This window comes from Ursus arctos, unplaced genomic scaffold, assembly GCF_023065955.2.
Source record: "Ursus arctos isolate Adak ecotype North America unplaced genomic scaffold, UrsArc2.0 scaffold_18, whole genome shotgun sequence".
Taxonomy (NCBI): domain Eukaryota; kingdom Metazoa; phylum Chordata; class Mammalia; order Carnivora; family Ursidae; genus Ursus; species Ursus arctos.
In genome coordinates, this window is record NW_026622852.1 from 55,820,209 (window position 1) to 55,844,507 (window position 24,299).

Below are 24,299 nucleotides of genomic sequence, written 5' to 3' on the forward strand. Positions count from 1 at the left end.
AAAATCTTTAAAAAGAAAAGTTGGACACTTAACCAACTGAGCCACCCAGGTGCCCCTAGTTGTAAGAATTCTTAGCAAAAGTTTAGCCACCTAATCCAATATGTATAAAAAGGATATGCATAATGACCAAGTAGGATTTATTCTAGCAACGCAAGGTTGGTTTAACATTTGAAAATCAACCAATACAATTCACATTAACAGTAAAAAAGAAAAAAAATATATAATCATCTCGATAGATAAAGAAAAGGCATTTGATAAAATCCAATGTTTGTTCCTGACAAACTCTTGGCAAAACAGAAGTGGAAGGGAACTTTTTGGCCTGATAAGGAGCATCTGGGAAGATCCTACTGTTACCATCGTACGTAATGGTCAAAGAATGCTAGATGAGGAGCAAAGCAAGAGCGGTCACTGTCACTGCTTCTGTCTATCTAGCCAATATGCTAACGCAAGAAAAAGAAAGAAAAGGCATCCAGATGGGCGCCTGGGTGGTTCAGTTGCTCAAGTGTCTGCCTTCTGCTCAGGTCATAATCCCAGGGTCCTGGGACGGAGTCCTGCTTTGGGCTCCTTGTTCAATGGGAAGCCTGCTGCTCCCTCTCCTCCCCACTTCTGCTCTCTCTCCCTGCCTCTCTTGCTATCTCTCTCTCTCTCTCAAATAAATAAAATCTTTTTTAAAAAGGCATCCAGATTTGAAAGGAAGAAATTAAGCTTCATTCACAGATAACATGATCTTTTGTTTTTGTTTTTGTAGCTGATTCTAAATTCATATGGAAATGCAAAGGACCCGTAACAGCCAAAACAACCTCAAAGAAGAAAAACAAAGTTGGAGGACATATTATAAAGGTACAGTATTTAGGACCACGTGATATTGGTGTCAAGATAAAGAGATCAAGTTATGCAAAACAGAAAGTCCAGAAATAGATCCACAGCTATAGGATTGATTTTTGACAAAGGCGAAGAGGCAGTTCAGGGGAGATTCTCTGCAGGGCTCAGCTGTCTGGATTCTCAGGCTGCATTTCAGGACCCCTGTCCAGCTAAAAAGGAAGTGGGCAGGATTCAGAACTTCCTGGGCTCCCTGGTCATCAAACCACCGGTTATGCCAATCCCGCTACTGTTTCTCACACCCATCATTCCTATAGAATCATCAGCTTCCTGTCAGGAGCCGGGGGTTGGGTTCTCTTCATGCATCGGAAGGAGATGGAACAGGTCCATGCGGCAGAATCACTGTGGTGTGGTGCTATCTGTCAAGAGCACAGCTGCAGAGGCCGTGCCGGCCCCCCCTTCGCTAACCTTTACAGGAAGTGGCAGGCCGTTTACAGGGGAATCCCTTCACCTCACGCATAGCAACATCCAAAGTGCTACGTTAGCCACTCAGTCCATGCTCGGCAGCGAAAGGCTGGTGCCTGGTGCTCGGACCTCGCCAGCTGCCAGGCGTATTCTCCGAGGCCCCGCAGTGCAGAACTCCTCACTGATCAGAGGTTCCGGAAGAACTCCCAAAGAAAGCTCGTTTTCCATGGCTGACAGCCAGATCTGTAGCCAAACCAAGTGCTCACTGAACATCGGGGCAGGTGCTTCTTCCAGGAGCCCATGATGAGGACATCAGCTGCTGGCCAACGGGGAGCACTCTGGCCGCGGCCTCTGGGTCCTCCTCCTATCCCCACCACATCTCGGAAGGAGCCATGTCCAGATTAAAAGGACTGGGGAGGCTCAAGTTTACACCTGCCCCCAAGAATACGGGAAAGGGCCTTCTCAAAGCTCCGCTGAAGTCCAGCTGCCCTGCAGCACGTCCCAGAATGCTTCCTCCTACTCCTACCTCCTCATTCATGCATAGAAATAACCTCATTTTGTGGGAACGAGCGTTTTCCAGATAAGTGAATTTTCCAGATGAGACAAGTTTATCTCTTTAAGCACTTGGAATTTTATTATTTTAACCAGTTGGGAGGGAAGTCTTCCAAAATGAACCACACGTGGACTTCCTCACGCAGCTCTGTAATTTGCTGGCGTACTGATGACTCAACTGTGAGCAGCGGGGACTAGGCTGTAATCCCAGGAGGCCTCTGGGTCGTCAAGACCCAGGGCCTCAGACAGAAACGCCTTGAGAGTCATAGCCGGCCTTGGAAAGCAAGCACATTCTGACACGTGCTACACTGTGGGTGAACCTTGAGGACCTGATGTGCGGTGAAGTGAAGCAGTCCCAGGAAGACAAGTTGTGATTCCACGGATAGGAGGTCCCTAGAGTCATCAAATCCAGAGACAGAAAGTAGAAAGACATCCGCCGGGGTGCTGGGGAGAAGGAAGCCGCTGTTTGGTGAGTGTAGAGTTTCCGTTGTGCAAGATGACAAAGTTCTGGAGACAGAGGGTGATGATGGTTGCACAATGTGTATGAATGGCCCAGCACTGCACACTTAAACATGGTTACAAAGGTCAATTCTACCAGCATGTTCTCACAAGTCATGATAAATAATAGACCATCCACATTCTCAGCTATGGACACTGATGATGCTCAGAGTGGACCACCGAGCCAAGGTGGCCGGCGGTGGAGCCAGCATTGATGCAGGGACCACGCCTCTAAGCTCTTTGGGATCGTTTCCAACAGGAGAGGTGGTGGTGAACGTTCACTGAGCCTTAAGCACCTGGTGGGCAGAGGCCGAGCCCACACAGAGCTGGGTTGGCCCAGACCGTCAGCTCAGGCCGGCTGGAGTGAAGCAGCCGCCCCCAAGGAACGCTTGGTGCATGAACCGCCCCCTCTGTAGGGCGGCCCTTCTCCTGCCTCGTCCCCACCCCCCACACCGTCTCCCTTACATGCCTGAGTGGGGATTGGACCAAGGCTGGCCAAAGTGCTCCTTGGTCCCTCGGCACATCCAGCATGGGGCAGAAAAAATCATTTTTACATCCGGTTGCAAGGTCAATAACAGCTAACACCTGTGGCCCTGGGCTAAGGGCCATGATTGCTCATCCTGAGTCCTCCTTCCCTGCCAGAAGAGCACCACAGCCCCATCTTGCAGATGAGAAGACTGAGTCTCAGGGGCTTACCAGCATTAATAGGTCAAATTTCCTTCATACCTGCTGTGTGCCCAGGAGCCGGCCATCCTCTGGGTCCCCCCTTCCTACCCTCCAGACCGGTCGGCCCCCTGCAGACTCTTTCTTCTGCTCCCACAGACCGTAAGCTCCAAACCTCTGCTTCTCCAGCACCTAGCAAAGGGCCTCACACACAGGAGATGGTCAGAAGTACACCTGTCGAAAAGGAGGTGCCAATGCACGCTATGACACAGGGGAACCCTGAAAACACTGCTGAGGGGAAGGAGCCAGGCACAGCCACCCACATGGTATGACTCCATTCACATGAAACGTCCCGAGTAGGGACATGGACGGAGACAGAAGGGAGATCGGCGTTGGCTTAGGGCTGTGGCGTCGGGGACGATGGTACCTAACAGGTGCAGGGTTTCCCCTTGAGGTGATGCAAACATTCTAAAATTGACTGGGGTCCTGGCTGCACAACTCTGCGTATACACTAAACGCCAATGGGGGGTGCACTTTAAGTGGGTGAGCTGTTTGTGAACTCTAGCTCGACACAGCCGTGGAAACAGCACTGAAGTCCTCTTATCTGGCTGGCTGGCTGGCAACCAGTCTGCATTCGATGAGGGTCTCAGGTTCCTGAATAACCAAGGCCTGTCGTCTGGATGTTGCCATATTGAAGGAGGGGCGTCGCTGGTCTCTCGTGGAAGCCCCGATTCGGTATGGTCATCCTCAGGCAGTCCCGCGGGCAGGGTTCACAGCTGCCGCTCATTGCTGGGCCTGGACAGGAGGGCGAGCTAGGTGTGCGTGTCCCAGCTTGCCAACCAGGAAACTCAGGCATGCGAGGTCAGGCAACCAGCCGACCTCACTCAGCAAGACAAGTGGCAGCCAAGAATAGCGCAGGCTTTCTAAGTGCGTCTCACTTGCCGTGAATACCCAGCGCCGCTGCCTGTCATCTGATTAAAAGGGGACCATAAACTATGAAGCAGGGCAGTGGCACTTAAAGCTAAATTGGGCTCAGGCCGGTAGAGGAACAAATCCCGTCTCTGCCTTCCAGTCCGCAAGGCCTAGTGGGGAAGGCCCTGCCTGGACCCACGTCAGCGGCACGTGTTGGCCTCTCTGGACACAAGCGCAGAGACGGAGCTCATCCGCTCAGATGCGTTTTCTTGCATTTAATACTTTTCATCTTCCCTTGTCAGCAGGCCTGCCGATGAGTCACGTTCAGCGCCACGCTCAGGGCCTTCTGCATGGCAGGCCGCAGAAGAGTGGGGATAGGCAGTCTGGTAGAACTGCAGTGTGAAGAGGCTGGGAGTGGTGTAGCCAAAAAAGCAGTGACCCAGCAAGGTCAACAGGCGGCTGTTTGAAACCCGCCCAGCTCTGCAACTTCCCAGCTGAGTGACCGCTAGCAAGTCTCGTGGCCCCTTCTCAGGGCCACTTTCCTCGTCTGTACTCGCATGCACTCAGCAGTGGCAGGAAGGGCCCTCCAGCACTGGAGCGCTCACTCTGCGTGTGCCTCTTTGTAGGACTTAGTTGTGGGCTGATGTGGGTGGGTCCGTTTGGATGGTGTGTGTGCACAGTAACCTGTTGCTACCTCCAATATTTGCCTTAATCCGATGCCTGGACCCCAGCCAGGTGGGAAACAGTGTCTGTGGGGCCAACCGGGCAGGACAGATGATGACCAAGAGAGAAATCAAGCCAGAGGTGAGAAAGAACATGTGGGCCGATAGAAATGTCCCGGGGCCTGAGAGCGCCTCCAGCCATGGCCTCTCTGCAGTTCCCACTGAGCCGTCTCCCTCTTGGCTCAACAAGGCGGGATTCCTCTGCGGCCTCAAGACCTCACCGACAGTGAGCCCGAGTCCAGAGGCTGGACTCTCCCCAGAAGTGACCAGAGGTGACAGGCAGGCTGTGTGTGGGGTCACGGCGTGCCTGCTTCTCTCTGGCATCATGGGGCAGGCGGGCCTGGCCTGGCCCTGACAGCCGGCTCTCCCAGGCCCCGCTCCGGCAGGGGACCTTGCGACAGCTGGCTCGAGTCTGGTGTCTCTGTCTCATCCCAGTCTGGGACTTCTAAATTTAACCTGCTATCAGCCTGAGAGGCGGGAGGGCTTCCACTGTGACTAAATGCCACTGGGAATCCTCTTCACTCACGGCCACCCTCCTGGCATGTTCTCCTCCAGAATGTTCCCCACCCCCCACCCCCGTGCGCGCTGCCATCTCTGTGTCCTCGGGTGCGTGTTGGCCTGAAGGCTCGAATGCCTGAGCAACTCTGGCTCTATCCTGATGTGATCCGGCTCAGCTTTCTCCTGCCACTGGCTAGGCCCACACCCCTGTTGTCTGTTCACGCATGCACATGTACATACACACACACACATGCACACGCACACACGCACACACGCACCCCATGCTGTCTCACAGGCAGAGCTCCAGAGCCGACGCCACAACCGAAAGCCAAACCACGACAGTGAACTGTACCACCCATAAGCCATCTGGGTGGAGGGCGGCCAGCGGAGCCTGTTATGCAATTTCCTGCTTTGGTGTCTCAGACCCAGGAGACAGGATGCAGAATGCCGTTGGGTTGTTGCAATGTGGAAAACCCAGAGAAGAAATCAAATCCCCGATGCCCAGAGCAAATGGGGACCCCTTGTCCTCCATGGCAATGCCAAGAGGGCCACCGGCAGCCCTGGAGGATGAGCCCGTGGTCTGCAGCCGACCAGGCAGCCCCTCCCCAAAGGGAGCAAGCCGGGCTCACTGTGGGCATCAGGGAACTGACTGCTGCACAAAACCTTCGGGGGGGGGGGGCGCGGGGAGAAAGGCATTTCCTGCCCGGGGAGCCCGGGATGTACAGAGCCAAAGGCACAGGGCCTTCTTAGTAGTCACGGATACTTCCTGAGTACCAAACGTATGCCCCGTAGCAACAAGCCAGGATCGAGGGTACACAGTGATAAGGGTCTGGGCTCCAGGGCCAGGGTTCAAACTCTGATCGGCTCTGCCTCTTCCCAGATGCGTGGTCTTGAGCAGCTTCTCGACTTCTGCTGTCCCTCAATTTCCTCATCTGTGAAATGGGGACCCTAAGAACACCCGGGTTGTTAACACCTGGAAACCAAGTAGAACAGTGTGTGTTCACCGTGTCAGCTGGGAGGCAGCGACTTGGAGAATCCCCACTTTCCGTACAAGGTAAAGGGGGTTCAGAGGGGCTCGGTGTCTTACCCGAACTCATGCAAATTGCTTGACTCCATGGTCCACCTTCAGGGCCCACACCCACTCGAGGACTTCTAGGCTCACCCACGTCCCGTCCTTTCATAAGAAATTTCTCATTAGAAGAAAGTGTTCAGTATGAGGGCCCTGACTCCACACCACCCCCTTTTGTCAGCCGCTGGCCAAGGGCAGGGCACAGAGCCATGTTCTAGACTGACACTGTCCTGGCAGCCGTTTCTCCGTGTGAAGACAGGTTTGCAAGCCTGTGGGCATCTCATCACATGGGTTTCTACTGTTTGCCAAAAAGCCAAGCTGCCTCCAAGTCCTGCCTCCACCTTAGGCCCGCTGCCCCTCCTCCACACGGGGCACCAGCCAGGGATGCGTGAACAAAGTGACACCCCCCCCCCCGGCCAAATACGCTCGCTCCCGTGGCCAGAACACAAGGCTATCAACCCCAAAATGAACCACCACTTCAGAAACATCCAGATCCTAGCCAGGCCTACTTTAAAATTACATTTTATTTCTCTTTGCGAATATTCGTTGTTTCTTTTTTAAAAAGGTTAATTTTACATGTTCTTCAAGAGTCTCGTGCCTCCTGGTAAGTGCATTGGTTTGTTTTCACAGTACTCTCCACGACCACAGATGGTCCTTATTGCTGGAGGAGTGTGTCCACGCCAAGGGAGGGGGACACCAGAGGGATTGGGGACCCATGTGAGAAGCCTAGGGTCTGTGCTCCTGACAGGGAGGAGGCCCAGGGACCAGACCCAAGTGAAGCCCAGTGTCCTTGGGCGGACCTGCAGCCTCTCCAGGGTCTTTCCAGCCCCATCTTCAGAAAGGCCAGGAGGGACAGAGAGAAAGGGGAGCAGGAGAGGCAGGGTGAGTCAGGGAGCAAGGTGAGCTGGGGCCCAGGCATGCGGCAGGCCAGGGGAGGTAGCCGGAGCAGCTTCGCCCCCTCCCAGTGGGCACAGCGCCGGTCCCTGGCAAGAGAGCTTGCTCACTCTCAGCAGGTGCGTGTTTGAGGGACTCTGCCCCCATCTCAGGACCACTCCTTAAACTGCCCTCTCCTGCTCCCACTCCCTAGCGCAGTGAGAATCCCTTAGTGACGACCAAGCCCAGAACCCGAACTCCAGCTTCCTGACCCCTCGCCCAGGGCCCTTCCTCCTTTTTTAGTGCAAGAAAGACCTGAGTGCAGAGAAGGGCCGCTCCATTAGGAGGCCAGGTCCTGTGCATGGCAGCAGGACGCCATCAGCCTGGCCCCTCCCTGTCCCTTCCCCAGAGGTAGAGCTGGGACCCGTCATCCCCCTCACTCGAGGCTGTGGCCTCCTGGGTGACAGGGTCTCGGTACACACCAAGGGGAACAGGCAGTTTCCAGGGGGAAGGTCCTGGACCTGACCAAGGGGTTCCCCAAGCAGCACGCTGGTGCTGGCGACACAGGCATGTTTCCGGTCCAGTTGTCCCAGGATAGCTGTGGGCCCGCTGTCAGGAGCAGGGTGTGGGAGACAGACGGGACATTAAGCACCCCTGGAGTAAGTACAATCCCACATGGGTAAAGGAGCAGAGCAAGGTGACCCACATCCTCCCACCTTGTCACTGGGACTCCTAACAAGTGGCTCTTCTGCAGCAGAAATGAATTATTGTTCTTTTCTGATGGTTTTCTGTGCTTGGGTATTAGTTTGAAAGCAGGGCCGAGTGAAGTAGCTGTGGGGGTTGGCAAGCTTGAGGAAGGGGGCTTCTGTGGGGTGTCCCCACCCCTGTCCTTCAAGGCAGACATTACTAAGAAAGCTTGGGGTCGCTCAGGACCATCCTCGGGCTCTAGAAGGCCCTGGACCCAAGGGATGGTGGCCCTCCAGACTGGCCATACTGTCCCGACCAGCCTCCAGAGCGGCCCCAATGCCTGTCAACCATGGCCCCGTGTCACCCCCGCCAGCCTGAGGCCCTCGTTTGCTTCCTTGAGGATAAGCAGTGGGGGATGTCTGCTAATGGCCTCCCCGGCCTCCCTAGATCCAAGACCGCCTATCCTTGGGTGCCCCCCTGGGCAGCTTCCCCCCACTTCCAACACTGGCGCCCAGAGCCTGTCTGCAGCTCCTCCCAGAGAGCCTGGGAGGGGCATCCCCTGAGAAGGAGCCAGGAGGGAAGTTGTCTGCCTTTCTTACCTTCGAACTACATCTGGCTCAAGGTGGCTGGCCCTCCAGGCGTTTGGGGCCAGTGTGGACAGAAAAGGAAGAGCCACACGACACTTAGATGTGCCTGCGGAGCCATCTGTGGCTGGGTGTTGAGGACTGAGGTGGCGAGAACCCCCGGGGCTCAACCCTCCCTCTCTCCTCCCAGGTCCGCCCCAGGCAAGTTAAGGCTGCCAGAAGAGAGAGGAGAGAAGCGGCCCCAGCAGACCCCCCCCCCCCCGGGGGAGCGCACAGGTACCTTCTCCACAGGATTGGGGAAGGGGGTTTCCACCCGAGCCTGAGAGAAGGGGCTCTTTAGGTGGTCGGTCTGGTTTCTGGTTTCGTTTCTGCTGAAACGAAAGAATGAGCAGCTGGTTTTAGGTCTCAATCTGTCCCCCTGCCCGTCTCTCAAGACAGCCGGGAGGAGGGCCCAGGTGCCGCTCTCTCCTCCCTGGCCCTGCCCCCGCCCTCACCTCTCGCAGAAGATGAACAGTCCAGTAGAAAAGAGATCCTGCTTTCTTTGTCTGTTTTGGGCTTTTTCCTTTAAATTCAGCTTAAGGCAAAAGTTTGGCAAAGCGAGTCTACGTAAGGCCGCGTGAGGGAGGACGACGAGGGGAGCTGCCACGGGGGCCGCCACTCACCAAGCAGCAGCAGCTGCCGGTCAGGGTCATGACCAGCTCCGCCTCCTCCTGCCCCTGAACCTCTAAAAGAGGTGTTTAAAAAAAAGAAGAAGAAGAAGAAGAACTGAAAAAGCTGTTGTTTCAGGGAGTCTTGCAAGTGAATGACTGGAATTGCCAGGAAAGGAGACCCAAGGTGAAGGGGGGACGTGGGGTTGGGTGTCCCGGCCAGGCCTCCCCGTCCCCGAAAGGAAGCAGGTGCCAAGAGGGCTGGGGGAGGCCATCCCGGGGCATTTGCACAGTGAGATCCGCCCGCTCGAAAAGGTAGAGTGGTTGTATTTTGCTGAATGACGGAAGAGTCCGTGTGGGTGTTGTTGGAGCAGTGTTATTATTCGAGTCTAGCCTAGCAGGGCACCCTGGCTGTTACCGGTGCTTGGGCGGGATCACCACCAGCGGCTGCCCGTACTTGGGCCGCCACATGAGGACCTGAGCATCGTTGGCATTGGGCTTGACCAGGGCGCTGGGCGGTATCGGCTCGTTCTTGCTCAGGATTTTGGGCTGGTCCTGGGCGATGGGCTCCCGCAGCCTGGCGCGCTGGCCCAGGGGCCGGTTGGGGTTCACCTCGATGCTGAGCTGCATGCGCCAGTGCAGCGTCTGCAGAATGATCATGTCATTGGTCGAGGTGTTGGTGGCCACCAGCCACGTGGTGAAGCTCTGGTCCCGGTAGATGTTGGTCAGCTTGGCCACATTGCTCTCACTGACGGGCACGGCCCACGTGACGCTGGGATAGAAGTTGTCGTTCATGCTGATGATGAACTTGGAGTCTCTCTTGGTGGGGCCCACAATGGTGCACGTCTCCGTGGTGTTGCCGTACCAGGGGTAGTTCACCCCGTCTGAGTCACTGATGGCCTCGATCTTGCCCTCCTGGAGGTCTGGGAGCTCCCAGCTGGACCTGAGGACAGGAAGGCCAGTTTACTCAATCAGCCACCCACGAGGCTGCATCCCCAGTGGGGGTGGGGGGGCAGACGACACAGACATCCAGCATCATGTCTGGGCTCCCCCAGACACAGCCCCCTTCAAAGCCACATCCTGTTCTCCGGCATCATCTCAAATCAGTCATCACCACTGTTACTATAATAATAGCTCTCGGACGGAAGAAGACACCAGCCTGTCTCCTCCCGTGTGGCTGGGGCCCAGCGGCATCTGGGGAGCCCCCCCCCAACACTCATCAACAATCATGTCCATCCCGCCAGACAGAGAAAGACAGTGAAGCCAGGACCGGGGGGGCTTTTCCCAGGCTGTGGGGCCTGGGACCCAGGTAGCCTGACTTCATCCAGTGTTGTTTCCACCTGAGCACCCGTAATTCCAAAGCTCAGGACACTCTGCACCCAGAATTCTGCACAACGGGGTACGCCAGCAGTGCCCTCCAGGACACAGTACTTTACAGCATGCACTCCTGTTCACAGCAGCAGCATTCACAGTGGCCAAAAAGTGGAAGAAATCCACGTGTCCATCCACAGGAGAATCTATAACCAAAATGGGGTCTGTCCACACAACGGAATATTATTCAGCCTTAAAAAGGAAGGAAATGTTGCAATATACTACAACATGGGTAAACCCTGAAGACATGGTGCTGAGTAAAATAAGGCAGACACAAAAGATAAATACTGTATGATTCCATGGACAGGAGGTCCCCAGGGTGATCGAATTCATAGAAACAGAAAGTAGAACAATGATTGTCAGGGGGATGGGGGACAGTCAGCATTTCACAGGCGCAGAATTCCATCTGCAAACAGGTGCGCAATGGTGTGGATGTACTTAACACCACTGAACTCACAAATGGTAAAAATGGTCAATTTCGTTAGGTGTATCTTATCATCATAAAAAGATGCGTTTCTCTGCCCAAATGCATCATTTAATGTTAGCAGTTAGCAAATTTGGGGCCACTCTGCGAGGGATGAATAGGAATGCAATGTTACTAATTTTCCTGTTTATTTCCTTACTGTTTTGTGTTTATTCCATTGAAAAAGTCACAAATTAGGGTAGCACCTGCGTACTAGGCCACCTCCTGCCTGGGGCCCTGAGCTCATCAAAGTCCCAGGGAACTGGGGCAACAGCTCAGAGGACCTCGCATTTCTGAGGTCCCCACCAGTCCCCGAGAGCCACCAGGCCACAGCAGCCACGGGTGGGTGCTAGCAGGCATGAGCCTGCTGATCTGGCTCCCCTCACAGGCGGGTACCAGGGGCCAGAGAAGGAGTTTAGGGTCCCTGTCCTGGATTTCTTAGGAGCCCGTGCCTTTGCCCTGCCTGTGCCCAGGTGCCCAGAAGGCACCCACTCTGTCCTCTCACGGTGGCTGTACCCGCTCGCAAAAGGTTTTTTCAAAGGCAGAAAATAGGGTGCCTGCTTGGCTCAGTCAGTTAAACATCTGACTGTGGACCTCAGGTTAGGTCTTGATCTCAGGGTCATAAGTTCAAGCCCCAAGTTGGGCTCCAGGTGGAGCCTACTTAAGTAATTAATTAAATAAAATAATAATAAAAAGGCAGAAAGTAAACTTGCAAAAGGAACTTTGCTCTTCCATGGGCCCCTTTCAATGCCTAAGAGCCGGCTTGTTTTGAGGGAGTGGGACTCGGCACCAGCCTCAGGTTTGCTTCCCTCCTCCAGCCCCCAAATGCCTGAGTCTTGGCTCAGTCACAGACAGGTGACAGTTCTCATGAGCTGGCAAACAGCCGTGTCTCATGTGGAATATTACTCAGAAGCAAATCCCGGGACGTCTGCCTTCAAATCATCACAGGCTAGCACGGGCTGCCTCTGCTCCCCGAGGTCCCAGTCCCCATCCCCTCCCCCTCGTCAAGGAGGTGGGAGGGAACTCGGGTAAGGGCACAACTTCTGGGGGACACAGACCAGCCTGGATCCAGCCCCAGCCCAGCTACTGATTAAGTTACAAATCTCCAATCCTCTGTTTTCTCATCGGTTAACTGTGGATAATCCTACCCACCTTGCAAGGTTTTTGCAATGATTAAATGCGTCAATATAAATGGCAATACATGGAAGCTTCCAGAAACCATCTGAGGGAAGCATTTAGAGGTGTACCAGCCCTGACTGGCCTGAAGCTTTTTCAACCCTAGTTACAGTTTTTGGACAATACATGCTTGGAAGGGAATGAAGTCCATACAGTCGCTGCCTCCTCTAAGATTCCCTTTGGCTCCAGAATGACCTTGGACTTCAAGGCAGACCCTCAGTTCTTTGCTCCACGGCATGGAGGGGCGAGCTGGGACCCCAGCCCTGCACACACTGAACCTTCTCCTGTTTGCAGAGCAGAGATACTACAGGTAGGCTCCAGTACACAGAAGCCACTGAAAGGGGTGAGCTAGCCTCCCAAGACCACGCATGCCCACAAATGCTCAGCCAGTGGGTCAACTGGGAGTAGAGGCATTCTGTGAGTAAGTGAAGACATGCCTGTCCCTGCCCCGAGTTCACAGACTTTGGTCCCACCTGCCCCCAGCTGCCTTCTCTCCAGACCCCTGGGTGGCTTGTGTCCACTTTCGCACAGGCCAGCAGAAGACACTGTTCTCCCTTGTGTCTACCTCCTTGCTGTGTTCGCCGGCTTCCTCTGGTCTTCAGGGCATGACCAGCTAAAGAACTTGTAGGACCCAGTGCAAAGCAAAAACTCAAGATCACTTGTTCGAAAATGAAGCATTTCAACGTGGCAGCAGCAGAGCACTGAACCATGCGAGGGGCCCTCCAGAGTGCGGGCCCAGCGCGACCATGCAGTCTGCACACCCAGGAAACCACCCTGCTGCCACGGGCCACCTGTCACACTCCTGCCCTTGTCCTCATAAGTGTGAGAATCCAAAGGACAGCAGGCCAGTCTGGGCTTGAATGCTCTGGGATCCCCTCGCATCACATCTGAATCAGACTCCTCAGCCTCCCTCACACCCCTCTTCCTGCAGCAGTCCCCATCCATCATCCACTCACCAAATGTTTGCAGAGCACCCATCATCAGTGTTTGCAGAGCACCTGCCACTGGAGGACCCTGTACCCTCTGGGCATCCAGCACATCCTTGACTCTCCCTCTCACCTCTGGATGCCCCCCTTCTCTTTGCCTTCACCCTGGCCGGGACCTCCACCCAGGTCTCCCAGCCCCTACTCCTGCCTCCTGCAGTTCCCCAGAAGCCCAAGTGATCTTTTAAGAACACAAATCTGTTCGCACCGTGCCTAACTCCAACACTGCCATGACTCCTCATGGCCCTTAAAGCCAATGCAATCGAAGCTCAGGACCCCTTGTGAGGGAGCGCACACACACACACACCCTCCCCAGGCTCCAGACCCACCAGCCACTACCGGTTCCTCTAATGGGCCGTGCCCCTCCTCCTCCTGTACCAGCCAGGACTACTCATGGCTCACCTCCAGAGCCCCCAGGGAAGCCCACCCTGACCCTTCCCACAGGTCAGGTGGCCCCGTATCCAATGCCACTCCATCCTTGTCCTGCTGTTTCCTGGCACACGCACAGGACTGATTAAATAATCATGGGATCGTTTGCTGATGATCTCAAGAGGGCAGGGGCGGGCCTCCAGGATTTGCCCTGGTGCCTGGCCTGGAATCAGACAACATGAGTGTTGGTGGCCTGGATCAGTGACTGTGGGCAGCCCGCCCAGTCTCTCCTTCAGGGCCTGGGCTCCATAAGGGGGTGTTGTTAATGAGTTTAGAGCGCCCCAAGCTGCTCCTGTTTGTGGGCTGCCTCACCTAGAGCAGCTGCCTCTGAAACAGCCCCTCCCAGCACGGGCCGCCCCCGGTGACAGTGGTCATGTTCCCCAAGCACATCGGATGTGCCGGGTACCCTGTGTATACACATCCACGCAGCTACCGCGTCAACTACCCTGAGGCCAAGACTGGGGGCACATTTGATAGAAGAGGCTTAGAGACAGGAGAGGCCCAGCTCAGGGTGACTCAACCACAAGGCCGCTGGGCCAGGACCCGCAGCTGCAGTGAGCTCGTCCCCAGCAGCTGCCAACAGACCCGCACTCGACACAAGCACACAGGTACACACATATACACGTGCACACACAGAGGCTTGCCCAACACATATGCACACACACATACATCCACACACACGCATGTGCATTCACGCACAAGCTCAGAGCGCCATGACTGACGGAGAATGTGAGGGGTTTATAGAAAGGCCTTCCCTGGGGGCGCCTGGGTGGCTCAGTCAGTTAAGCATCTGACTCTTGGTTTCAGCTCAGGTCATGATCTCAGGGTTCTGGGATCAAGCCCTGTGTCAGGCTCTGCGCTCAGCAGGGGGTCTGCTTGGGATTCTCTCTCCCCCTCCCTCTGCTCCTCCCCACCCCCCATGCGTGCATTCTCTCTCTCTCTCAAATAAATAAATCTTTAAAAAAAGGAAAAGGAAAAGGCTTCCCTGGAGACTAAGGAGGGGTGGAGGCTGTGCTGAGGGGCAGCCATGGGGGCTGGGGAGCATCGCCCAGGACTGGCCCAGGACAAAGGCCTCTCAGTGGAGGGTGAAGGAACCCAGGGATGCCCAGGGCAGAGCCTTGGAGGGAAGGTGGGACCTGCCCTTTGTGTGACCTTGGAAGACAGCAGCACACCTCTCCCCATGGGAAGAGCCCTGGTCTGTGCCAGGCAGGGGTGGTGAGCCTGGGCCTGGGCTCTCTCCCCAGCATGGATGGCCCCTCGCACCCCTGGGGCTCCCCACCTCTCCCAGGGCTCTGACTGCATTTTGAGTTCTGGACCCCAGAGCTGGACTGGCTTAGCCCACCAGGCCTCAGAGCAGAGTTTCCAAACTTTACATCTCTGTTCATTTTGATCCTGTCTACGTATCTCCTGTATTAGTATTCACTTAAATTTTTCCCTTAAAATCAATCATTTTTTAAAAACTACATTTAGTTTTTCCTAAGAAACACACTGAAATATTGGGTAGGCTAGATAGATTTTTTTCCCTAGTATACATTGAAATAAATATGTTGCTTTATTTTTTTTTTCCCAAGATTTTATTTATTTGAGAGAGGGGTGGGGGAGAGGAGCAGAGGGAGAGGGAGAAGCAGGCTCCCTGTTGAGCAGGGAGCCCAACATGAGGCTCGATCCCAGGACCCTGAGATTATGACCTGAGCCGAAGGCAGACGCTTAACGGACTGAGTACACCCAGGCCCCCCTAAATATGTTGCTTTAAATTCAAGTTACACTTAGGCTTAACTGAATTCAGTTAAATACTATTTCACATCCTACAACTGGTTCCCGTCAGAGGCTCTTAGAAACTCATTTACAGACAAGGATTTGAGGCTTGAGGGCAAAGAGGGCTGCCCACACTGAGGCTTTTCTCCCCATGCTGGTCTAGGGGCCTCAGATGGGTCACATGGGCACTTAGGCCTTATCTTCCCCCACCTCCAGTTTTACACAGTTCACAGTTTGTACAATTTGCAAAGACTTCAAATTCTGTAAAAGTTTGCAACCAGGAGCCCAGTTTCCTGACTTCTGCCCCACGTGGCTGCCCACTGGGCTGGCCCCTTCCTACCAGGCACCGGCTCTCCGAGGGAGGGTCTGGGGGTGTCCCCCCTCCCTGTCTGCTCCCAGGGTTTCCCCCAAACAAAAACCCCACTGCTTCTGGGGCCCAGCCTCCCTCTTTGTCCAGGTCACAGCCCTAGGTCCCCCAGAAAGGACCAACAGTGCCTGTCTAATTTGAGTTTTTAGTTGTAAAAGCTGTGCTTTACTTTTTTTTTTTTTTAAGATTTTGTTTATTTATTTGAGAGAGAGAGTGTGCGTGTGAGCAGGGGAGCAGCAGGCAGAGGGAGAAGCAGACTCCCTGCTGAGCAGGGAGCCCAATAGGAGCTCGATCCCAGGAGCCTGAGATCATAACCTGAGCCGAAGGCAGATGCTTTACCGACAGAGCCACCCAAGCACCCCAAAAGCGGTGCTTTTCTTAAAAAAAAAAAAAAAAAAAAAAGCTGTAGAGAAGAGTATAAAGTGAGAAACAAAAGCCGCATCTTCCATGCCTTCCCCCACCTCGCTGAGGTTACTCACCACATTACAGTTTGGTAAACATCCTTCTAGACCTTTCTCTGCACAGATACACAGTATACGTTCCCACTCACAGTGTTTTTAACAAAACTGGGTTCCTAACCCTACATGTTTTACAACTTCTGTAAGAAAATGCAACCTGAGGCTCATGTTCCCCCGTGGCAACACCTCCGGCTCCAGCTCGTCGGTAGTGGGGGCCTCCCCACCTTCCAGACACAGACCGTCATCCTGCGCCCCGCCGATGGGCAACGGAGCTGCTCCTGGCGATTATGAACAGTGCTGGAGTTTCTAAGCTCATACCTACATCCTTATCCTGGCTCTTCCGATTGTGCATTAGGCAATTTTTTTTTTTTTTTTTGGCCAGGAGATATTTTTTTCCGTCCGCCTACGATATGTCAGGCACCGGGCCAGGTGCTCCAAGTCTCTGTAAGACAAACTCTACAAGCAGAACAGCACTGAAGGGCATGTATGTTTGAAATTGTCATAGATCCAGCCAAACCCACCTTCTAGAAGCTGCCTACATCGTGCCCCCTCCAACAGCGTGTGAGGCTGTCCACTTCCCCCCACCCGAACATGGGGCATTAGTGATCAGTTTCATTTCTACCCGGGTCTGATCAGTGAATAACAAAGGATCTCAGGATTTAATTTGTTATTTCCCTGATTACTACGGCGGTCGGGTCCCTCCTTGCACGTCTCCGGGTACAGCCTGCTTTTGTTTTTGCCACTCAGAAGATGAGGGTTAGAGCTGTCGCTTGGCTAGGGCCGGTCCATGGGGAGCTCTCTCTGGGCCGGGCAGTCCCCCCCTCCACTTCCTCCCACCCCAAAGCCTGGAAACAAGGACTTCCCTCTCCCACCCATGCCGCCCTCGCCTCCGCCAGGGCCCAGCAGATGGGGGAGGCCACCTTCCGGTCCCAGAGAGGAAGCTTCATCCTCGATTGTTCTGTGCAGGCCCACGGCTGCAGGAAGAGGCCACATGGTCCCCCACTGGAGCAGAGCAAGCCCCCTTGGGCAAGTGGCCTCAGGTCTCAGAGGCAGTTTCCTCATCATAAAATGACCCCATGACTTCCTGGGGAAACGAGAGGAAGGGGAGCCGGGGCAGCTGGGCACATCACGCAGCTAGCTCCGGCGTCCCCCCACTCCACCTGAAGCCTCAGTCCCTCCACCCCTGCCCAGCCCCTTCCCACCAGCTTCCCACGGCCCTGAGAGCAGGTGTCACCATAAGTTCTGGCTGGAAAGACCCTTCCTTGCACATCTCATCACTCATGGCTCTCACGCGGTAGGCAGGTCTGCGAAACCCAGCCCAGGAGAGAGCCCAGCTCTACTACAGCAATCGTTCTGCTGACTCCGCCAAGCACTGCAGGATTCATAACGAACTAGTAGTAGTCTGCCATTGACAGGGCCACGGATCGAGGGTGTGGAACGCACCAGGCACCTTGCTGAGCTCTTACTGCGTATCATCTCATTTACTCCTCACAACAGCCGGGGAGGGAAGGACCGTGCTCCCCGTTTCAGAGATAGGAACAGAGAGGCTCGGAAAGGTGAAGAGACTGGCCCCAAGTTCATAGCACCAGTGCAGGGTGCAGGCTGGGATCCACGCCCTGCTGGACGAGCACCATCCACCCACGGAGACCCTCTCTCTCGAGCTCTCCTCTCCCCTTAACCCCCAGCTAGCCCTGGCCTTGGCCTCAGCCATACGCCAGCCTCCCTGGGGGCCCCAGAGGAGGGCAAGCTAGGGACAACATGCAGCGTCTCCCACACAGGCTAGAAATTGTGACTTGTCACTTCGAAGGCGGTGCCAGCTGACAGGTGGCGGTTGAGGAATCGTGGAGGACGGGCTTGTGGAGGCAGGTGTCTCCAACAGTTTGGAGGGGGGGTGGCTTGTAAAGCAATGTGGGTCGGTTGAAAACCATATAGAATCCTGTGAAGCTGGCATGGAGAGACTCCCCATTTGATCGATCCCGTCTGTAGGAAGCGAGGTATTACTGAGGCGGCGGGCAGATCGCTCTGCTCCGCACCGTACAAACCAGGACGCCCTTCTAAAAAGTTCTCCCGGATTAGAGATTAATTTTAAGCAGGGATAATGTGCAGGGGTATTACGGGTTTCAGTTCAGCATTTCGGATTAATATTTTGAATACAAGCCTGTTTGTAAAGGACAGAAGCCATAACCTTAACCTTTGCCACCTGGCTGCCCTCTCCCTGGGGCCACGAAGGCTCAGGGCGAGGATTTCATTTTAATTATTCCAATTGTGAGGGTCTTGGCTGGTGGTTCTCAGTCAGGGGTGACTCTGCACCCCTCCCAGGGACATTGGGCAATGTCTGGAGACAATTTGGTGGTCCTGGCGGGGGCGGAATGCTCCTGGCACCAAGTAGGCGGGGTCTAGGGCCACTGCTCCACCTCCTACAGCCCACGGTGGGGGGGGGGGCAGCTGTGGCCGGCCTGCGGTCTCTGCTCAGGCCCACCTGACCACCTCTCGCCTTCCGTCAGGTCGCAGGCCTTGAAAAGATGAAAAAGCATCATTTGGGGTTGGGAGGATCGCGCCTAAAATGCTTCCATTTACACTCAAGAAGGAGCTGACATCGGCCTTTCTCTAAACGAGCCCTTTTCATTTCCAGAGGGCACTGGTCGCATAGGGAGCTCTGTCCACAGATCAGAGGAGCCACGCTCTCTGGTAATTCCACTTTTTAATACGATTTGGCCGATGAGTCCTAAGTGGAGCTGCTTCCAACTCAGCGTTGCAGCCACAGCGTGGTCACCTAGAACTGTCCTCTCCCTGGGCCCTCAGAGCCGCCGGTGGGGACTTCTTTCCCTATCCCCACTGACAGCTGACACACGACACCAGGGGACCGGCCAGGTCCCAGAGCCAGGGTGGTCGGCTGTTCTGCCCCCGGGGCCTGAGCCCAGGAGGGGTGGCTGCACACAGCTCTGCCCTCTCTCCGGGGCTGGTCCTGCCCCAGCTGGGAGTTCGGGCCCAGGAAGAATGGGTGCAGGGGACACAGCACCCCCCGCCATGCTGTAAGAGGTGCCCCAGCAAGGGGGAGGAAACCAAGGGAAGCAAATGGAGAGCAAAGAAAACGGCCGTCAACCTCTGAAAACGCAAATCATCCATGACTTGCACTATTTTTAAATTTTTAAAAGTCAGGGGTGGGCGCTGTGTAAAAGACGGAGACCCGGGCTCGGGAGAAACTTCGGGACCAGGAGAAGTTTGTATCTGTCCGAATTCTGCAGTCTCGGCCTCAGTTCTCAACTCCTCGCAGACACCAGGGCTCAGCCCCGCCCCACACCCCTGGCTGAGAAAAGGATGGTCACGGTAACAACGTCAAAGACGACAACCCTGGGCTTGGCCCAGTGCCAACCGCTGGACAAATGTCACCTCCCATAATTCTCACAATAAGCAGGGGGGCAAGGACTGTGACTGGCCCTGTTTGCAGACAAGGAAACCGAGGGCCAGAGTGGCTAAGGTCACACCCTGGAAAGTGGCAGAGCCTGGACTCCTGCCCAGGTCCGCTCGACTGCAGCCTAGGTGTGCACGGGGCGCCTCTAACCAGGAAGCAAGGACTGGCACGGAAAGGGAAAGTCATCTCGGGTCTCTGGCCTCAGGCCTGCCTCCAGCAACAGTGCCTGAAAGTACGCGGAGCCACCGAAGGGAAGCTTCCAGCCCCCGTGTACAGACCAGGCAGCGGAGGCCCCAGCCGGGGCTGTTCCTCCCCTTGGCACACCGTGTCTGTCTCAACTCAGCGACCCTGGTTCTCCCCCACTTCCTTCCTCCTGGTGATCCTATCTTTCCACGTTCAGTGAGACCCTCTGCTTTCCCCTCCGCTTCCAGGGAAGAAGGCAGGCTTCGCCTAAAACCCCTAGAAAAACCTTTGTGTCTTGTCAATTGTCTCAGATCCTTTACAAAGTCCCAGAAGATTTCCGGCTTAAGGCTTCCTAGGAGAGTCCCCACCGAATAACTACGAATCATGTTTTCCTTCCTGCCATGGAAAGTCAGCCCCCGCCTGGGTTAACAGCCACTTTGGAGAATCAAAAGGCTTTGGGTATAAACATCAGCTTGATGGAGGGACATGCCCCCCATGCACCTCTGTGGGGTGATCCCAGTTACACCCCCCTTTTACGCTTTACCACCTTCCTCTTGTTTCCCTTACAACTTCAGAGGTGCCCCGGGAGTTGTTAAGTGGAGAAGCGGCAAGATCTGGTGCCCTGCCGCCCTCCATCCCCTCCTCACCTCCTCTGATTTCAGGGGGACGGGGGACAGGATGATCCAAAATCAGTGAGAAGGTCCAACTCCGGGGAATCCCCTGCTCTGCTCCTGACTCGCAGAACCGGGGTGCACCTGGTGGGAGGCTGCCCTCAGGGCCTGCCTATCTGTCTCCGAGGGACCTCGTGTTCTGAAAGAGCTATTTTCACCATCCTGTCTTAGGGTGGCCCTGAAAGCTAAATTGCTTTCCTTTCTATCTACCGCTACTCTTTCCAGACCGGGAATGACCAACTCTGGGGCCAGAGAATATAGCAGGAAAGAAGACCCAGGCTCCCCGTGTCCTGGACCAAGACGTGTATTGTCCTGGGAACATTCTGGAGACCTGAATGGAGAGAAGAGGCCAGTGGGCTCCTCTCAGCTGTTAGGGCCCCTCTGGAGCCTTCTGGACTATAGCGGCCTTCTGCCTCCGGGACAGAAACACACTACTCCGTGAAGCAAACTAGGTTTCTAAAACTAGCCACCCTCTCCAGCAAAACACCGTAGGAACAGCAGAGCATTCCCCCAGGTCCTGATGTGCCTCTGAAAACGCTGTGGAGACAAGTTCAAGCCCAGCACAAGGCACTGTACCAGTAACCACAGAGATACCCAAGGGCCCCATTCTCCTCCTGAGTATCTGCCACAGGTGCCTCCAAGGGAGGCCTGAGCGTGGGGGGCCAAGCCTCAGCCTCTCTAATGGCCCCAGGACAGCTCGCTTGTTTTGCCAAAGAGGGACCTGGTGGGATGTGCCTCTGCACCCTCAGCCTCTTGCAGGGAAGGACACGAGAACCCCAGGGACCAGTGACAGAGGGAGGGAAGGTCCCAGAGCCATGACCCCAATCTGATTCAACAGGCAAACCCTTGAGGAGATCACCTGGCCAAGGAGGACTCAGAGGCCACTTCCGTACCTGCCCAAAGCTTCCCCTCTGGCCCCAGCGAGGCCCCTCTCCAACCCCCCAGCCCCCACCCCAGGCCCCCAAGCTCCCCATCCTACGCAGGCCCTCTAACCCTTGCACGGGGCAGTACTCACATGCCCTGCTCCCCGTACTGGTTGTAGAACTCCATATGGCTGCACGCCTGAATCCAGCCGACGATCCAGGTCTCTTTCTTGGAGATGGGTGGCATGACCACCTGGGCCGAGGCACGGAAGTGGGGTGTCCGGTAGCGGAGCACCACGCTGGAGGACTCATCGATGCTGGTGGGGATGGGGTCGATTGAGGCTTTCACATCAATCACTGTGATACCTTCCCGGAAGACTCTGGCTTTGCCCCCGATGCTCTGAATACAGCCCATGGCACACAGTACCGCTCTGATCTCCAGGGAAGGCCAGCAGTCCCAGAGGAAACTGGGCATTGAAAGGATGGAGGCTGCCGGACCCAGTGCAGACAGTACTGCTCTCCAACCTCAAATCGCAAGACCGATATCCATAGGATAGAAAATTCACTGAGTACAGGGGGTTTGCATATCACTATCTCGGGCCTGTTTATAAATAAGGATTTTGCTGCATTTCAGGAGCCCTGGGTTCTCTCTTCTTTTGCTAGCAGTGGACAAAAATCACCGATATTCTTTGGGTTAAAAAAAGGAAAGTTTGGAGGTTAATGGATAATCATGTTGTTCAGACATCCAGCCCTTCCGTGCCTCACACGCGGGGAACGCAGCTCGGAGACGCTCCTGAAGTCTTGGGGAAGAAGGCGAAGGCCAGCAGACACATAAATGAGGAAGGCTCGTCCCCTGCGCGGTGCCGCCACCCTCGCTGCACAAGTCCGACTTCCTGCCCTTCTGCCTTCCGCACGCGCTCGCTCGGGGCACACGCACCGGCCGCTCGCCCAACGGGGCCCAATCAATGGAAGAGCAGTTTCTGTTCGAGCGCGGAGGCCGGGGCGCCCTCGGGGGCGAGCGCCGACCCGCGGCTTCCAGGAGGCGGGCGCCGGGCTCCGGCCGCCCGCGGGGTCCCCGAGGAGCGCGCGCGGCGCGGGTCCCCGTCGGCGCCCACTCGCGGGCGCGGGCCGACGCCCCCACGCGGTCGCGCCGCGTCCCCCCGCCGCTGTCGCTGTCGCCGCCCGCCGCCGCGCGGGACTCCGGGGCTGCGCTCGGGCCGCCGCCTGGCTCGCCGCGGCAGCCGAGGACCTGGTGAGGGGGTGGAAGGGGCAGGGCGTCAAGGCCCGCCTCAAAGTTGAGCCGAACTTTGCTGCGGGGGGCGCGCGAGGCGGCGACGCGTGTGCGCGGGGCGCGGGCTGCGGAGCTGACGGCGCAGCTCTGGGCGGTCTCCCCGGAGGCGGCGGCCCCCCCCCCCCGCCCGCCCCGTCAGTGGCGGCTGCACCACCGCGCGCACCAGCGAATAATCGCCGCCCGTGACACCTCCGCTGACACTCTCCCGGCCCCGGGGGCGGCGTGGATTGGGGGGGGGGGCGACCGGCTGGCACTGCAGTGGGCCGCGTGGACTTACCGGCCCTAGCACTGCCCCCACCGCCTCGCCGCCAGCGCCGGCACCCCTTCCCTGGCCGGGTCCCCCCGGCCCCCTGGGGGCGCAGTATCACCCCGCAGGCCGGTCTGATCAGGCGTGCGCCCCTTCCCGGGCCGGGATCCCCCGACCCCGGAGGGTGCAGTGCCCCAGCCCCGCCGCGTCGGTCGCCTCTGTCCCCACCCTCGCCAGCCCCGAGCGGTCCTGGGTCCCCCGCGCGTCGGGCGCGCTCGCCGCCGCCGGGGAACTTTGGCGCGCACGCCCCCACCCGGGCGGCGCCACCGACTCACCTGCCCCTCGGGCCGCTCCGCGTGCCCCGGCCGCCGCCCTCCAGACGCCCCTGACCCCCGCCGCGGGTACGTCCTCGGGGCGTCCCCCCTCCCCCGGGCAGTGTCCTTTGGCTCTACTGGGGTCCGGGGCAGCCGTGGGCGCCCCCGGCCCCCACGTCCTCCTAGCTCGGGGCTGCCGGGGGGTGGCCGGGGGCGGAGGGGTGAGGCTCGGGGCTCTCTCGCCCCCACCCCGCGCGCCCGCTTTATTTTATGATCATTGTGAGCGTGCTATCGCCGCTCAGCCCCGCCGCCGCGCCGCAGCCGCCTGGCGCGCCCCGCGCTGCCTCGCTCTGCTGCAGCATCGGAAAGGCAACCAGGTCAAACTTTGCAGAAACTCAGCCCCTGCGCCGGCCTGGCCCCGCGTCCGCCCGCAGCCGCCGGCCGGAGCGCAGCGCACGCAGGGACCGCCGCCCGCTCGCCGGCCCCACGGGGATGCAGGTCCGCAGGCGGCGGCGGCGGCGGCGGCGGCGGCGGGCGGGCGGGCGCCGCCTCCTCCTCGCCGCCCGCCCTGCTCTCCACCCTCGCTCCCCGCACACAGCCCGCCCTCCCCCTGCTAATCCTCTCCCCGGCTCCCCCCTCTCTCTCCCTCTGCAGCTTGTGGGGAGCTGAGCCTCTCCTTGCATAAACGACATTTCCTTTTTGGCTAACTCCAGGAATTCTGGGTAGTGTAGTTCGGCTTCCGTCTCGGGTCCAGGTGGGTTCCTCCACCCTTTGAACTGGGCAACCTCTCTGGGGAGGAGGCTTGCACGGTCCTGGTATTCCTGGCCACGGTGGGGCTGTGGCTGGGTGGAAGCAGTGCTCAGAAGCTTGCGGTGGGGGAGAGAAGTCTGGGGACAGGGTCCCTGGGACTGAGCCTCTTGGCACCCTGACAGGTGGTCAGGCCTGTTGGGCCCCAACTGTGAAAAGTGCTGTACAAGCTTCGTCATTTTATCCACTATCAGCCACCCCTGTGGAGGGAGGTCTATCATGGGTACTTCACAGAGCAGGAATCCAAAGCTGGGAGACCCCCGAGACTTGCCCGAGGCCCCACCCTGGCAGGTGTCCCAGCTTACACTGGGACCCCAGAAGTCTTGAGTGCTGAGGTTCAAGAAGGGTTTGACCCTGGACAGCCCTGTGAACCTCTCTAAGCTGCCTTAAGCCAATAGCCCCACCCCCACCTTGCAATTTACTCCCCCAGGGAAAGGCCAGGTGGTTTGTGACATCAGAAAACCTGGCAGCCACATTAGAGCCATGCTCTACCCCGCCCTGCCCCCATGACTCTGACTTC

The 24,299-nt window shown here is 56.8% G+C and overlaps 1 protein-coding gene across 2 annotated transcripts; it reads right to left on the bottom strand.

Moving 5' to 3' along the window:
- Positions 1-6,704: 6,704 nt before the first annotated feature.
- Positions 6,705-22,191, bottom strand: FAM78A (family with sequence similarity 78 member A). 2 transcript variants are annotated; one of them, XM_026514206.4, is made up of 2 exons: positions 21,273-22,191; positions 6,705-9,932 (listed from the first exon to the last, which is right to left on the bottom strand). In XM_026514206.4, exons 1-2 carry the CDS (start codon positions 21,593-21,595, stop codon positions 9,404-9,406), a joined length of 852 nt encoding a protein of 283 aa, XP_026369991.2. In that variant the 5' UTR covers positions 21,596-22,191; the 3' UTR covers positions 6,705-9,403. The 2 variants fall into 2 exon arrangements, with proteins under 2 accessions (XP_026369991.2, XP_057169382.1); XM_057313399.1 differs by lacking the exon at positions 21,273-22,191 and adding an exon at positions 16,149-16,295.
- Between the last annotated feature and the right edge of the window lie 2,108 nt (positions 22,192-24,299).

Bases quoted from the DNA above. Each gene is read 5' to 3' on its own strand.
- FAM78A (XM_026514206.4), bottom strand. From the start codon at position 21,595: ATGCCCAGTTTCCTCTGGGACTGCTGGCCTTCCCTGGAGATCAGAGCG. The intron at 9,933-21,272 runs GTGAGTACTGCC...TCCTGTCCTCAG, and splicing joins CAGTACGGGGAGCAGGGCAT to GTCCAGCTGGGAGCTCCCAG.